Raw genomic sequence first — 16737 nt, 5'->3', positions numbered from 1 at the left:
TAATAAAAAAAAATATTGGAATATTTTCTTTATAATTTTAAATCATTCTACTAGAACGACCGCCGTCGCACGATACCTTCAGATTAAGGAAAACGGTGAATTTAATTCACTTACTCTCCACCTACTTTTTAACGATATAAGAGCTTTTCATTTGTCATCAAAGCTCTAGGTATAACTTCGAAAAAGTGCATGTTTACAATGGTATGTTTTCCTCAATTTGTTTTTCACTCACTCACTGACGCATTTAGTACCTATGTTTCCAACAAAACACCATTACAAGTTTGGCGAATTGTGCATTTTTAAAACTTTCTAATACATCTCAAGTAACAAACAGGCAAAAAAATATGGTACCAAACACAGAACCATTTAACGATTTGCCATGTTTCGGAAAAGTTTGCAACAGCTCTAAGGATACTTTTTTTCCTGTTGGTTCTGCTAGTTCTGCTAACACCATTGGCAGCACGGTGAAGCTAAGAGCGTACCAAAGAAATGAATCGCATCCAAAACGTTTCAACAATTTTATAACCGTTGGCGAAAACCGACGAAAGTGTGAGTGTCTGTGTGTCGTTAGTTGGTAAGCGCAATCTTAAAGCAGGCCGATTGAACAAGCTTTCCCCCTGGAGGTTAGATGGAATGATGGGACTTACCAAAAAAAAAAAGAATGTGCCCCCAAAAAAACGAACACCAAAAGATGATGAAAGAAGGCAAAACTTTGCTTCAAAACTTTTCCAAAAGGTCCATAACGACGTGGCGCAAACGCAAGCCGATTGTGGTAAGTTAAGCTCTGATTTGCCTGCGGAACCCCGATGGCTATCATCCGCATGAGTGGCAAACCGTGGCCTGGTATGACGGTGTGACGGTTTGCGAAACTTGCCACAGCTAAGCGGTTCCGTCCATTCAAAAACTTACCTACCCGGTTCGCAACTGAGAGTCGCAGAAATTTTCACATTGATTTATAGTTTTATAGTTTGCAGCAGGAAAAATTCAAATCATTTCCTGCTGCGGTAAGAAATTATGCATTCCACCACTTCATGGTGAGCGTTTTATTGCTTTTCTATAGATCGTGGCAAGAAGGACATTGGACATTGCAGACAGACTTCTACCAATGAGAATTTTTGTTTTTATTAAAATATTAAATTTCTTCGCTTATTTTGGTTTGATAGTTTAAGTAGCTGAATAGAAATCTTTTTGGAATATTCGATTTATATAATTTACCTACATTAGGTAGAATTTAACATCCTACAAAACATAACGTTTAGCTCTAACGACCCGTATCTGATACAGTTGTAAGTCTCTGTTACATTAAATAAAGTACCAAGATTCAAGTAAGTGTTCACAATTTAAGTACTTTCGTGTTGCTTTGCACTTTAAGTTAAAGATCAACTGTATTGATCCGTTCGCTCATCTTTCGATTGTTTCAGCCAACGCGGAGCTAATTTGATCATCAGTAACGCACCAAGCGGAGCAGTCATAATGATTGCCAGCACCGTTACAATCAGTACGGTTTGTGCCCGCGGGTACTCATCGGTAGCATTTAGACTGCGAGCAAGATCCAGAGCGGCCGGTCCCAATGCAGCTTGCACGGTAGCTTTGGGAAAGCCAGATAACGTGACGTACGCCTTCTCTTTCCAGTTTAGCTCACTGCCCATCGTAGAAAGGTAGGAAAAAATCAATCGCAGCTGTAACATGTAACGGTTGATGTGATCAAACAATAAATTAATTAAAAGAAAGTATCGCCGCAATTATACTTACCAACACTGCCGCCAACAGTGTAATCGCTCCGTACAAGACAGTTTCGCCTTCTAGCACCGAAAAATTAACCTCCTTCCCGATCAATGAAAAGGATACAGGCTTCAAAAATTTCCACAGCAAATCCAAATACATGCTCACCTCGTTGCACTCGGTCGGGGGCCGTTTGCGCCATCCCGTACCGGCAACAAACGCCGTCACAATACAACCGAGCGCACCTGCCGAAGGGTACCCGACCTTTTTGCTTCCCACCACCGACAGCGTACCGGCCAGCGCCGCCATCGTAAACCGCAACCCGTTAGTGTATTTCTGCGGAAAGCGAAATGGAGCGAAATGTGCGAGTGAGTGTAATTAAAATATTAACATCAAGCGACGTGTCATGACAGACCGCTGACTGCTTACCGCGTGATAAGAGGGCACGTACAGCAGCGCAAGACCGCACAGACTCCCGTAGACGAGCCCAATTACGATACCGATCGGTCCCTGCAGGATCTGGCTGGTGAGATCGCCTGGGAAAGAGTGTGTGCGAAGAATAGGGCGCACCACACGTACGGTTAGTAGTGAACCTGGGGGAAACCTCCGATTTAACTGCGAACTAGTAACTGCGCTTACCGGTGGAAAATATCACACCCAGAATGACGCCGAACAGGAAAATTGCCAGAACATCATTACAGCTTGTCATGGCGATGATTAATGTGTGAATTCCTTTATTCAACCCGAGTCGTTCTTCCTTCAGCCGGAGCAGCACGGTAACGACGACGTTCGGCGAGATGGCAGTTTCGACCAGGCTGCAACGAAAGGTAAGATGGGTTTGAGGGGGAAAATTTTAAATTTCAGCACAGTTTTATCACCGCGCCCAACATTTTTATATTTCACACCGTTCTCCTCTCATTCGTTATCCCCTCCCGTCCGCACCCGGGTTATCATCTTGCGCTCTGCAATGCACTTCCCAACTGGAAGAATCGTTTTTCACTCAATTCGCAAGAGGATTTCCAAACACTAGCATGCAACAGCCGCACTACCCGGGCGGGGAAGGTCACACAAAATTGCACTAACCTCCTTGTGGTTGGGTTGGGATGCATTCACTAGTGTAAACCCATTAAAAAACACGATGATGATTCGGTGGCCTAAGATGGTTGGAACCACTCTATCAAAAGGGGCTCGAATAGAAGGGATTTATTCCGCCACTCAAACCATCGTACACGCCTCAAAAGCGGGAAGAAAAAGTGACGAAAAGACAATCCTTCGAGCGTGGTAAACGTGAAGAAAAAAAAGGAAGAAAAATTCTGCAATACTGCATCGGGATGCTGCAAATGACGGCTTCCATTCACGGGACGCTAGGGGGGTTTTTTATTCTTCCTTTCTGCTCTTTCATCGAGTGGAATGAAATTGATTTTCATCAACCGCGCGGACGCTGGTACACACACACACGCGCGCGCGCGCTCATGTACAGATTTATCCCCGGGAATTGGGTTTGGCGATAATCCAACGGTTGAGATGGATGGCACAGAGGAAGCAATTGCAGCAATCCATTTAGGGCGCCCGCTCGCAATGGCGTAATAATGAACCGTAACCATGGGTTGTTTTTTTTTTTGTTACGTTCATTTTCCCGTTAAAGATTTTCTATTTTGCCTGCCTGCCGCGTCCTTTTGTCCCTTACCCGCTCAAGTTCCCGAACTTGTCCATATCCTCCGTTTACCCTTCAAAAACGCGTTATGTTCTTGAGTGATTTTTTTGTTGCTGTGCGTTGTAATGCATTACTTTCACCTCGGCCTTCCTGGAGCTTCCTCCTGGGGGAGGGAGGAAGGGAATGAAAATGTTTCACGAATCCTTTAGCGCACCGCACCGAGAACCATTTCCATGGGTTAGAAAATTCTTTTCTTGCCTTCGCTACCCTAGAAAGCGGGTGGCACAACAGTTCCTGAACCCCTTTTTCCTATTCACACCCCTGCCGATGGTGCCTTCATCCTTCGATGATGTTGGGTCGCTTCCGGCGGAATGGATGAAATGGAACACAAAACCTTGGCGTGACGGAATCTGAGTGGGACCAAGCGCCCCCAGCGTAGCCAGGATAAGAGGGTACCGTACACTTTCGAAGAAGGACCATTGTGGGAAGTTCTTTTATGTGGCTTTTAGTGCATTGCAACTTCCATTAGCCGGTGGCATTGTACTTCCGCAAAACCCAACTCCACCACACGTGCGTTTCTCACTTGTACTCCAGGGGTAGGTGGCACGTTTAAAACCAAATTAAAGGATTTAATTCCCTCCTCTTTGGTCGCTGACACCTTTTGTAATAACAAGCAAAACAACAACAACAACAACAACAACGAGGAAATTCACCTTCGAATGGATAGCAACTTACCCGAGCAAAACACCCCAAAGCCACGGTAAATCGAGGAGGTAATGGGAAAGCACCGCGACGGCCACAACCTCTGCCACGGTCGGTACCAGTGTAAGCTGCATGATGAAGCGAAACAAACTCCGCAGGGCGGCGTAGTCCAGCCCCAGCCCGGCCAGCAGCATTATGTTGACGAGCGCCATCTCGCGCAGAAACACCTCGACCCGCTCGTATCCGGTAAAGTCGGCCCATCCTACATTGGCGTACAGTACTCCCCAAAACAGCATACCGAGCATGTCCGGCAGTCCGGTTAGCGAAACGAGAATGCCACAGGCCTGAGCACCGACGAACAGGAACATGAGTCGCATCAGGCCGCCGGCAGGATGGGACAGTTCCGTTGGTAGGATGGCGTATGCTATGGCCCACAGAAGCCCAAATACGATCAACAATGCCAACGGTTGCGACGTGATGGGCCAGTTACGCTCCAGCGCTGGACATCTAGGGGGAAGGAAGAAGCAAAAAAAAGGGACGGTGAGTATGCAATACAACACGGTCGATTTCATCCAAACAATTTCATTTGCTGGCGAGAACAGCCGCTACCAAGGTTTAGCCAAACATTCACCTGCGTCATTACCTCCGCTGCGTTCTGCCCAAATGTCTTAAATTATGTTGTTATTAGATTCATTATTTTGCCCATTTTGTATACTAATTAAGGAGCGTACTAAATATTATTCATAAATTTGGTAACGATTTTACTTACATTAAAATAAAATATTAATTCAGACACTAGCCTATAAATGCTCGTAGACATAAAAAAACGTCTTACAAAGGTTTCGTTTTCAAATGAGAAAGGTAAAGATGCTTTTTTCTTAAGAGTTTTCAATTTACAATCTTTCCCACTTGCTGGAACTTGTGCAAAATACACTTGATGTTGTACAAAGTATTCTCAACTGAAGTTTTGAAAATGCATGAGTTAAGAAATCCTTATACAGAAACCATTTAAATTTAATCCGCTGTCTAAGACTTAAAAAGAATCAAGAATTAGTTACACATTTACCATTTCTTCTCAAAAAACCATATATGAAGGACGCAATCAATTAGCGTAACTCAAGATCATTAAAACGTTCGACAAGACATCAAACATTGCTTCCTTCGCTGTAGTACTATTTTACGTACTCATTAGATGAAGATGTTTCCTGCTTTTAATTGGCATTGAACATTTCCATTTGCACTTGGCACTGTTACCTATATTCGATGGCTTCTACCGCCACAAAACCCTATAATATGTTAACAGTTCTATCAACGGTTTTCTTTTTTGTATGCCCACATCTACCTGTCAATATCGCTACAAATAGACAAGATCGTTTATCATAACAAAATCATCATCATATACTTGCGAGCTATCGTTGAAATCGTCGTCGTCGTCGTCGTCATTGCATGTTCATTCGGGCTGACAGGGCGCGTGTAAAGCTGTGGCACCCCATTTCCACCCTCATCTCCGGAGACCACTCTCACCGGATGCCATTCGCTATCACTGACGCTGGTCAGTGGCAGTGCACCGTCGTTGCCGGTCTGTTGTTTGCTTAATGCCATGGCCAAATCGATCGACGGAATCACTACCGATGATGTGCCACTGTTCAGTTCTTCCACTGCTACCGCCGATCCACCGTTCGTCCGCGGTGCGTTCGCGTCTTCTACGGTGCCTTCTTCCACGGATGTGATGTAAACTGAATGTGTATTAAGATGAAACATACAATAAGCGATTAGAGCCCCGTTCGGCACGTTCAGATACACCGTTTATGATTTGACCAAAGACGGTCCTTCAATACAAACTACACATTACATTTTCCTTCCATTGTGTCAAAGATACGCCGCGGATTGTGGCCGCACACACAGCACGCTTCACTGAAATCACTGTCCAGCTAGAAGACTGCTGCTTCTACTACCGTGTGGCAATGCTACCCAGAGAGTAAATGCTTGCCGAACGTCTAATCATCACTGCCAGACGCTCGTGTACGCTCGGCGTGACCGCGTCTCCGAGGTCTACCACATGGTTGACGTTATCAATTATGACTGATTAATTGTGAGACGTCGACAAACGACGGCTGTATCGTCTCCCTCGGTTTGTTTTGTAGCATCTTGCCGCAGCTAGTCCATTCACCATAGTCGTACTTACTTCTCGGTGGAGTCAATGGATGCGGCATCGAATAATCTTCAAATTTGGCGCTTCACAATCTTGTGCTCACGTTGTCAACTCTGTCTGCACGCACAACCGTACGAAGACAAACTGTATTTAGATTCACTACCGTACAACTACACCGGAGTTTTACCTCACATCATCTTCATGAAACTGAGCCGAGAACGGCTTTACAGGCCAAACAAACAAAAAAAAGCGCTCACATATCGGGTTACTTCCTTTTATACCCAACTGCTCTCAACCGGGGCGTTATGGGAACATTTAATTACTTTTATCTGTTTTTATCTACTGTTTACTCGACGATACATTACACCGGCAGTGGTATCCGAAACATTGGGTAAAGATCTATAAGAAAAAAAAATCCTATCGGTGGTCCAGTTTGGCAGAATCATAGATGTTGTCCCATTTACAACGTTTGGCTTTGCCGTCTGCAAACATTCTGGATTTATCTTTAGCAGTAGAACGATATACAGAGACACTTCTTAACTACAACCTGAAGCCGAAACCAATTGCTATATGATGAATGTAAATGTTGCTTCCTGTGGGGTCTTTCCAGTGAATTAGGCAATGTTTGATTGAAAAATGGTGAAATGCCTTTGGTTCCTATTACCACCGCATGTTGTACCGAGTTTCTCGTTATCAGACAGATGAATGTACGTATGTACCTGTACCAAAAGAAAGTAATACACCACCGATCAATAAGCGTCCGAGTTTCCGAGGAGCAAATGTCCATTGCAGTGGTTCTCCTGATATGCCTTGGCACCCAATTACACAAATGCAGGGGGTAATTTCCTAGCAACTTGCAGTAAAACTAAAAACCTTCTTACCCTACCACCCAATGCATCTCCCCTTCATTTCCTGGTTTGTATATTTATTCTCCAGTGCCATTGGGGGAAGAGTAATACCGAGCAAAAGGGACAAGAAACGATCGGCAACTGATGAATGGATCTTCCCGATTCTATGGAACGAATTATTGCTAGCGCTGCCTGCTAGGGTTCTGGGTCCAGCCTAATCGTCTTATAGAATTTGGTGATGTTACGCATAACAAAACAACTTGGCCAAAACTTAAAAGCTTCTCTTCCTGGAGAAGCTCTCTGGGGGTGACAGGGTGAGACACACGTTCCAGGACAATTTTGAAGTGCTTTCACTCTTTCTCCCACAACCAACCGATGGTGGTCAACCGGACCAAAAGGGTGTGTATGTGTGTGGTCAGTGTAGAGAACTGTGTCCCGGCGGTGCGGTGAGCTGAACTGGAGACAAGTTTTACCTGGAACCACCAACAAACGACCAGCTTTGCAAACGACGAATGCATACATGTATGAACCGAAGCAAAACGGATGAAAAACGGCTGGTTGAAAATAATGGAGGAATGAAAGACACACAGGTGCATACGTGCACCACCTTGGCAAGCACCCACCGAGAACTGCAGTATTCTATGGCGGGAGCCTACATACATATGCAAACGTGATACCGGAACAAACCTCAGGGAAACCCGGAAATTTGCGCTTCTTCCGGTAGACCGGTTGTGGAGATGTGTGTGTATTTGTATGGCTGTCGATCCCCAAACGATGATGATGATGATGATGCCGATGCTGATGGTGGGCATGGTGAATGGCGTAATGGTGGGACCCCTGGTTCGTGCACTCGTTAGAAGTATAGGGTGCGGTTGGACAAACTGGAGATAGTTTTACCATAGAGTTTGTGTTTTTGGAATATTTTTGGTCCTTTTATTCCTTCACCTGTTCCTACCTCTCCCCCACCCAATTCCGGGCTGCTCTGTCTGGTTGTTTCTGCTGCATCAATTTCCAGCATTTTGCATTTCCGCTTTTCGTATACATACATTCACTCCCCTCCCCAACCGATCCGTTCAATCTGGTGGCCACCCCTCATTCCTTTCCCGCTTTCCCATTCTCTTCGATTTGAATGATGCATAAAATTGCAGTACAGAAACTTCCTCCACAGTTCTGCTGCTGCTGCTGCTGCCGTGCCGGACGTGAGTACAATTTCAACACAAAATATGAGGAGCTTTGATCCGGTTCTTATTAAGTTTGTATGAATGGAAATACTTATGTTCGACCAAACCGTTCCGATGATGCTTTTCACCGGTCCGGAAATCAGTCCGCAAGGCATGAATCGATAGAGATGGCCACACTGATACGTACGTACAAAAAGCACACCAACACCAACATGCATACAGCTGGCTTGGCAAGGTTTGGTTTTTGGGAGGGATTTTGGAAAACTTTTCCGGGTTTTCTACCTTCCTTCGCAATGTACCTCCTTGCAATACGAGAACATCACAAAATCCGGCCCTCCCCGCGTTCCCCGAAATAAAGGGGTTTGCACACAAACTGTGCACGGTACAAGCAACAACTGTGTTCGACTATATCACGGACGATTCCATCTTGCTCCGCAACGCTGCATGACGTCCTGGGACGGGTCTCCCCCGTCTCCAGCCGGGAAGGAATTGAAGCACGTGGAAAGCTCAGTTTTATCATATTTATGACGGGAAATTCATACAGTCAATTTGATTCTCGAGAAGAATTTCAAGTGTGTTTCATGCGATTACGACGATTATCTTCACCGGACATTTCCGGCCAAAAACCGTTCACATACATCCGTGCGCACCGAGCGGGTGAGAGATGGCCATCGAATTTGTCGGATTGATTGGATTTCAATTATGGTTCCTTCTTTTGCCCGATAAGATGCCCCAGCTTGTACGGTAAAGGTATCCGTCTTCTTCTTAGGAAATTACAAACGACTTGTTGTTTTGATAACATTATCGAGAGAGATCCTATCGGAACCCTCTTACTCGCCTAGCGAGTGTTACACATGCATCGTAACTCCATCAATTTCCCGTCCCCGTGCCGATGGAAGTGAGCGTGAAAACTTTTACAATTTGCACCGAAACTTTTTCCCACACAACGCCAAACCCTCCGTCAACGATACACGATGCCTTACAGGGGAAAAGGAACTACGGGTTTTCTCTAGGGAATCTTGTACGTTCGCTACCGACCAATGGACAAAATTGATATCGAACATCAGAGGTTTTCGAAATTACACCGATATTGATTTTAGGTGTTTGTAGTATAAAACCATGTTGCAAAAGTTTTTGTAAATGTAAAGTAAAAGGAAACCTTTAAACTTCTTTAAAATCTTGTCCCTCAAATCTTTCATGCATTGAGGCATTCTTGCAAGGATGCAAAACTAACCAACAAGGAATAATATATTTTAGAAGAAGCAACAAATTTTCCCACTGGTACCTATGTGCTACGATGCCGGATTTTGACCACCCTTAACGAACTTCTTCTTCGACGATTTCATCCAAAGGTGGTTCCCAACAAGAGTAAAGCAAAGGAACGGTAACACCGGAGAGCGAAAGCTAATGAATTGAACGTGTGGTACCATGTACCAGGATGCCGGTCTTGGAAAGTAACGAACGAACGAATGGTGCGGTGGAGGTCAACCATTAAGCGGAAGGTTTTCAAATATACGCAACTGCACTTCCCATGTAAACTTCCACCGACAACTAACCTTCTCAAACAATCCTCTGCGCCCTAATTCTCCAAACCCGAAACACCACACCAAGCGCGAGCATAGAAAAGATTGCATTTTCAACAGTTCGCACCGGTTTGAGACCGGCAGCAAAAAACGAAAAAAAAATACACACAAAGAAATTCTTCAACCTTCCTTCTACGGGCTAGAAACGTACCGAAAGAGGTTACAGAACATTCCATAAAATTAATTTTAATTATCACAACGAGTGTCGTCGTTTTGGCGAAACATTTTTATGCTTTTCCGACAACGGCCATCGTACCACAGAGCAGCCATTTCACCTTTACTCTTTTTGGAGGTGGGTGAGAGCTTTTGCTTTTTCCATTTTGCCGACAGTTTTTTTTCTCCCAAATGTTCCTACTACAATCCTCAAGCCTAGAGCATGGCCATGTGTCGGAGAGAGACGATCTTCGACATGGTACGGCGCAGCGCACACAATCGGTTTGCCGGTATTAGAATGCTACTACTGATACACCCAACGGTGCTAGGTGCTGGTGATTCCGATAGTGGCCAACGAAAGTTAGCGTCACATCGTTTCGGGGGCGGGGGTTTCTTCCGGTTAGGGGTACGAGCTGTCCAAGGCAACCAAGCAACACCGAACTGGCAACGTTAACCATCGAATGGAAGACGGTGTCACATTAAAAGTGATAAATTTACACTGAAAACTTCATGCTCTTTCCAGGATTCCTACATCGGGGAGGAGCCCGTGCTGTGCCATTCCCGGTGGAAATAAGGAAGACGTACAGTGAAAATGAAAATGTGTAAAGCGCGAGCGACAAAGTTTTCGCTTTAAATTTGCCAAATTTTCTCCATTACCTTCACTTTTGGGTTGTGTGCAGTTTTCCGCCTGTTTCGCGTGGCAAAGGCACCGAAGGAAGCTATAAATTTCCCCTGGTTGCACGTGCATGTCATGTCGGTCGGTGTCGCTTTTCCGGTAGGCAATTCGGTCACGGGAGTATTAATTACCGGCTAGTGAAAGGCTGTCTGGCAATTCTTTCGCTGCCACTTGACCTGCACATCTTATCGATCAGCTAGCGAAAGACAAGACTGATACGATCGGCTGACATTCAGGCAATTTTCGTTCCATTTTCGTACCAGCCGCCAGTGATTGAACTCAGCAAAAGGTGCTAATGGGTACACGCCATTCTTTATATGTCCCTTTTTTATCTCGATTCCACAATAATAAAAATTTATTACGTTAATTTCACGTTACCGTTTTCCCATGCTTCAGTGATCGTAACGCACGTAGGGAGATCCCTTGTCTCGGTACGGTACCACAGAATTTGTGAAGCTGCTATAGGAGCACATAAATTGGATTAAGAATGGGACGATGGAAAGGTACCTGTACCTAAGGGAGCCGCTACGAGCCCCCTGTCCAGATCTCGGACTGTCCCTTCATATGATCGACCGTAACACAAAACGTGACACGCTTCGCACCAAAGGATAGAGAAATCGTTTAGAAATTTCGTTTCACTGCGTCAATTTCAGGCATGATTTCATCTCCGTTTTTTTTTTCAAAAAGAGAGTGTGTATGTGTGTGAGGGCAACAGTGAGATTACCGGAAAAGGGTACTAAAAATCAACACTACATACATCATAAATGGGCTAATAGACCCTTTACGCCCGGGATTGCGTGAAACAAACCCCCACCTATCAATCGATCAATGAGAGAGACCGAAACTGACCGAACCGAATAAAGGGGAAAGGACACGAACAGCACAGCACTACAACACGGAGCAAGAGCTCGTGAAGTTTAACGTCGAAATCGTAAAATGGAACGGAAATTATGTTTTTACCCGGGTTTTTTCACCCTTGCGCTGGTGAAGGGATGTATAGAAAATAAATAATGCACTTGAAGCGCACGTCCGGGTGGGAAACGACAAACACACAAGCAAAACAAAAAAAAAGGATGATCACGTACTTCTAATGGGTCACAGCGATGTCCATGGTTGTACCGGACTGGCTGATCCATAACAACAAGAGCATGTTAAAAGAAATTCACTACCAGTCAGTTAGCAATTTTATGAGTGCTTTTCTTCGTACGGTCAATATTCATTTTTCAATTCCCTATCTTGCGACACAAATGTGCTTTACTCCCCCCCGCTTCCCCAGCACGTCTAATGGGCACCTCGGTTTAATTAAAAATTGCCACGATTTCGCAAGCTGCCTTGTTCCTGACGAATACGGATCGTTTCCGGCCGTATTCGGGTCGCCCAGCCCATCGAAACTAAAAAAAACCCCCATTTCAAGTGGTCATTTTTCTGCCTTCCGAACAAAATTATGACAAACCACAGATTAAAATAGATCGACGGTGACAGTGAGAGCATTCCGAAGCCGTTGGGGGGTGGGACCACACCAACCAAAAGTACTGTGCCGGTCATTTTATGCCACCGCGATAAACGATGAGATATCATTTACGGGTATCATCTATCATTGGCGTGTACAGTCGGATTCGTCTTTCTTTCTCGGTTCTCTGCTCTGACCAAAAACCGCACAGTACTAACGTAGACGACACCAATAAACTTTCCTTAAAATTCCCCGGAGATGATCCGTTTTGAGCGAAACATTGCCCTCCCGAGCGCCACATCTTCCGCTGTCTTGTGGTTGTGGGGAAGGAGGGCCCCGAGGTTTGCGCAATCGGTGAACACATTCATCAGTTTTTGGTACCGTTCATCCGTTCCGCTCCGCTCCTGTGATCTACACCCAACCATTCGGTTTAGGGTGGCGTTGTTGTGAGAGGGCCCAACAAGATTCGACCTGCCAGATAAAAATAGCCAACATTAACTTTTTATCCACCTACCGAAAAGAAACTCGGGACACACTTCTCAGTACCGGAAAACTTTGACTGACAATCGTAAGAAAACCCCTGCAAGAGGAGTTTGCAGGCGCAGAAGTAAAAGATTGCGAAAAGGCACTGAGCAAAAGGCGAAACCTTTCGACTGAAGCGCCTCTCGTATGTCCGTTCGGTCCGACCCAACATGCACTGATAACTTTGAATTCATCTGACATCTTAATGTCCCCGGTGGCCTTTTCACGGTGACAGTGGGGAAAACCCAGCGAATGGGTGACAGAATTCACGTTTTCCCTAGACCGACCGACCTTACCGAACCGCACCCCCCCCCCCCCCCCCCACAGTCGGGCAGTTTCCCTATTTCCGGTGCCGGTTTCTTTAATTACCGCAGAAGATGACAATCATTATTAATTAAGTGAGGGAATAAAAGTAAAATATAATCCAACGAACGTGTCTCGGACCGCCGTGACACACGCATGCAGGCCGACATGTTTGAGACGGGCGAGACGGGGGGCTGACCGGCAGAAAGAAGTGGGGGTACTATTTTTCCACATCGCTTTCGCTTTTACTTAATGGCCGCCCTAGAAACAAAAAGGATTCTCCGTCCCGAGCATAATCTTAACACTGGGAAACATTTTCAAAAGAGAAAGCTAGAGGTACCAACGGAAAAGGTGATGGGGAGGGGGTTGTGGGAAAAAAGGGTCAAAACCACATTAGCTTGGCTATGTGAAGTTGACCAACTTGATAATCCGGTCGACCGATCGAGCGCACTTCAAACCGAGCGAAGGATACATTTAATGGTCAAACAGTGAAAGAAGAAGCGATTAGAAGTTACGATTTATGCACTCGAGAATGGAGGAGGGTCAAGGGAAAAGTAAAACCAAAAAAAAATGCATTAAATAATACAATTGCCCATTAGGTTTTACATGGCACAGTAGGAAACATTTCTTCTAATGATGGTACAGACATTTGAAATCCCTTCTTGATGTGTTGAGTCGATAAACTGGGAAAGACTTGCTGCTTTTGGGTGCTATTACAACATTTTGTATGAAGTACAATTTGCTGAAATTTATCTCCTTTTTCCATGTTCGACCCTTTCTTCTGTAGTTGTTTGACTTCTGTAATTGGTAGCTTCGAAAAAAAATTAAGAAAAGCACATTTTTAAAGACATTCTTTACTGCTAACAATCATTTCTTCCTCATAGTTTTTTAATACAGTAAAAGTACCATATACATATATATTATAAAATAGATTATAAAATATATTATAAAATAAATTAAAACCCAAACAGTTCAAATCAAAATACATTTTACAACAGTAAATCCTCCTCCAAAAGCGTCAAGGATGTAAGCACTGGTCTCTAACACTAGCAAAGATCGCTTCAATGATGGTCACTGCCGGTCGCGTTGCGTGGCATGCGCAGCACCCTTGACATCGCCCATAAATCGGATGTGTCACAGTGTCTGTGGCAACCCACGGTAACATTAGTGTCAGCTTCACGCGTCAGCTTCTCGGGAATTCGGGATTCCCTTTCCGGTTCTTTTCCGCCTAAATTTGTTTTTGCGGTAAAAAAAATGTATTCAGCGTTGGATCTTCATCCGTGTGTGTTTGCTAGAAGAAAATCATTCCCCCAAAAATGGTAAAATGAGCACCACCTTTAGCGAGTGTCTTAAATTTCGCCATTTTTCACCTGCCACCAAATCCTGCCCAAAAAAGACAATGTGCGCTACCGACCGAACTAAGGGGGTTGGGGGGAGGGAGGTAACGCTAAACCTAAATTTATGGCTCCCGGTCTCAGGGTGTCACACGCGCGCAAAATGCTAAGTTCGTGTCAGATGCTTACAAAAGCATAATAGTAAGATTTTGGAAAAGGTTTCCGGTTCCCGCCCTCCACACTGCTCCTCCCTATCGATAAGTATTACGGAGGTGGTATGCACCAGCTGCAACTTTTGCTGCATGGTTTTGCGTACTTTGACAGTGATACACCATCACGCCCTGCCTCCACCGGTTTCCATAAGCGGTTCTCGTCTGTTGGCGTAAAGCTTCCACCGTCCTAATAAACGGAGGAAAGTAAAATCCTTCTGTTTACTGTTGTGCTTCTTGCTGGTACAATGAGCGTATGTCAGTGCCAACACGGCGCCGATAGCAGCTGGCATTCGCAAAAATGCATTCATACTCCAACCGTAAATTTATCACTTCCACCAATGCTCCGACCACTTGCAATAATTTCTCGGTTTTATGAGCCTGCTCGGGCTACCAGGCTACCCGATACAGCTCCTTATCCGTCCGTCAAGGATTCGGATCAGTCAAGGATATTCAAGGCGCCTGAAATGACGTACGTTTCGGTCCTTTGCTTTGATCAGTCTTGTTATCTTTTCTGTCGCCCTTTCGGTGTCCACCCGATGGTCTGTAATGCATTCCGTTTGATGAATCTTTTATTCGCGTGAGATTCATTCAACCGGTTATCAGCTTTCGGTTGGTGGTTACAATTATGTGATTATCGTGATTATCTTAGCCGGGTAAAAACGCTCGGTATGTTGCTAGTTAAAACCACTTCGTAAGTACGCCAGTAGAACCGAGGACGCAACGAAACAAAATATTTAATCGTTATTTTGTTGGGTCAATAATAACTGCTTAATGAACCCATTCGGCGGTTGGATGAAAGGCGGGCAAGTTTTGTCTTTTTCCCCCGACAGACAGAGCACTCGGCTTTGGCACATAACACATGCTAATCAACATGTGTGTTGCTGCTTATTTTTACTTCAATGGGGTAACGATAAACATTCTTGGGTAAATAGATGTTTTTTCTTCGGTGACTGGGAAGTGCTTGATCGTAAAACAGTGGCTACAGCTGGCTAACATCATTGTAAGCAAGAGTTTTATCCATTTTCAAACAGGGTCAATGCCGTTGATAATCTGCTTAAGTTTCAGTTTTAATTTACGATTTATTTGTGGATAGACGATGAAAGGGAGGGATCGATTCATCCATTGGAGTTGACTTCACTTCACGGCACTTAAGATCTTAAGCAATATTATAATTGCAAAGCAAACTAATTTAAATGCCATATTCATTCTTTATACATTACATTGTGCAAATTTATGCAAAATAATGCTCCATCGTTATTGCAATTTCGCAATCGTTATTGCAAAAAATCGAAGCTCGTTCGATGTAAAACGATCTCTTCCTTCCATGGATCCATATAAACATCATAATACAAGATCGCTAGACGATCGTGTCAACCTAAAATTAAGACATAGAACTTAAATAAAACGAACAGACAACATCGAAAGTACATTAATTGCTTACGTACATAAAATAAATGTTGTGTGCAGTTTTCGCATATTCAAAAACTTACGATAGAACCTAAAGTTAGGAGCCGCTCATCAAAATGGTTTTAAAAAGTCCGCGATTTTTACATACCTTACTCTTCTCAACATCTGTTGTAACGTTTCCTTGTTTTAGTCCATTCTTTTAATGATTGAAACCAATTAATTTTCTTCGTTAATAACACATTTTCTGTGCCACTAATCTGGTAACATTCGTACGATTTGTTTTGTTTCCTAATTTAATTAAGAAATGTAAACAAACCCCGGCTGTCAAAAACATTTCAAGTACCGATCGCTAGAGGGCGTGGTGCAAATTAAAAAATCACAATGGGTTTTCCACGTGTACTACAAGGCTAACAATTTTTTTGTAACAATTTTTTTTGATAATAACTTTATTTAGAAAAAAAGAAAGTTATGTAAACAAAAGATTTACACTTTATTTGTGTTGGTACTTAATTGTTTTCTTCTTATTTGGCTCTTCCATCATCGTTGATCTTGATTTGCACCATGATTTCGCTCCTTGATTTACTAACAATTAAATGATGCAATATTACACGTGGTAGGCGTGATTGAGACACTGCAAAAGAATTGTTAACTTTTACTTAAAACCACACAAGTTGTAACATGTTATCAGTTTGAACAATAAATCAATAAATCAATTTGTTCCTCTGATCCATTCATTGCACGGTCAACCTCTAAACAGATAGGCAGACAAATGGTATGTGTGGTATCTCCCCACACAAGTTCAAGCTGTACAAAAGTGATAAACAATCTCAAGTTTTAC

At 43.9% G+C, this 16737-nt stretch overlaps 2 protein-coding genes across 6 annotated transcripts in view; one reads left to right on the top strand and one right to left on the bottom strand.

Annotated features, from left to right (window-relative positions):
* The window catches only part of LOC125762071 (uncharacterized), a 494872-nt gene that overhangs the window by 280183 nt on the left and 197952 nt on the right, over nt 1-16737 (top strand). The gene's annotated exons all lie outside the window — the stretch shown is intronic.
* Nucleotides 1186-16518, bottom strand: LOC125762059 (sodium/hydrogen exchanger 9B2). Of its 4 annotated transcripts, XM_049423794.1 has the most exons (8): nt 6264-7722; nt 5481-5814; nt 4112-4585; nt 2362-2537; nt 2152-2258; nt 1891-2058; nt 1753-1824; nt 1186-1679 (listed from the first exon to the last, which is right to left on the bottom strand). In XM_049423794.1, the coding sequence occupies exons 1-8, from the start codon at nt 6289-6291 to the stop codon at nt 1380-1382; spliced, it is 1659 nt and encodes a 552-aa protein (XP_049279751.1). In that variant the 5' UTR covers nt 6292-7722; the 3' UTR covers nt 1186-1379. The 4 variants fall into 4 exon arrangements, with proteins under 4 accessions (XP_049279751.1, XP_049279752.1, XP_049279749.1 ...); XM_049423795.1 differs by lacking the exon at nt 6264-7722 and adding an exon at nt 16048-16518 and having other exon boundaries at nt 1753-2058; XM_049423792.1 differs by having other exon boundaries at nt 1753-2058; nt 6264-7716.

Source organism: Anopheles funestus, chromosome 2RL (genome assembly GCF_943734845.2).
Source record: "Anopheles funestus chromosome 2RL, idAnoFuneDA-416_04, whole genome shotgun sequence".
NCBI lineage: Eukaryota > Metazoa > Arthropoda > Insecta > Diptera > Culicidae > Anopheles > Anopheles funestus.
This window is presented reverse-complemented; position numbering and strand designations above follow the sequence as displayed.

Excerpts from the sequence above, each read along its gene's own strand:
- LOC125762059 (XM_049423792.1), bottom strand. The coding sequence starts at position 6,291 with ATGCCGCATCCATTGACTCCACCGAGAA. Across the intron at positions 4,586-5,480 it reads ATTTCAACGATAGCTCGCAA|ATGTCCAGCGCTGGAGCGTA; the intron begins GTATATGATGAT and ends CCTTCCCCCTAG. Across the intron at positions 2,059-2,151 it reads ACGTGCCCTCTTATCACGCG|AAATACACTAACGGGTTGCG; the intron begins GTAAGCAGTCAG and ends CGCTTTCCGCAG.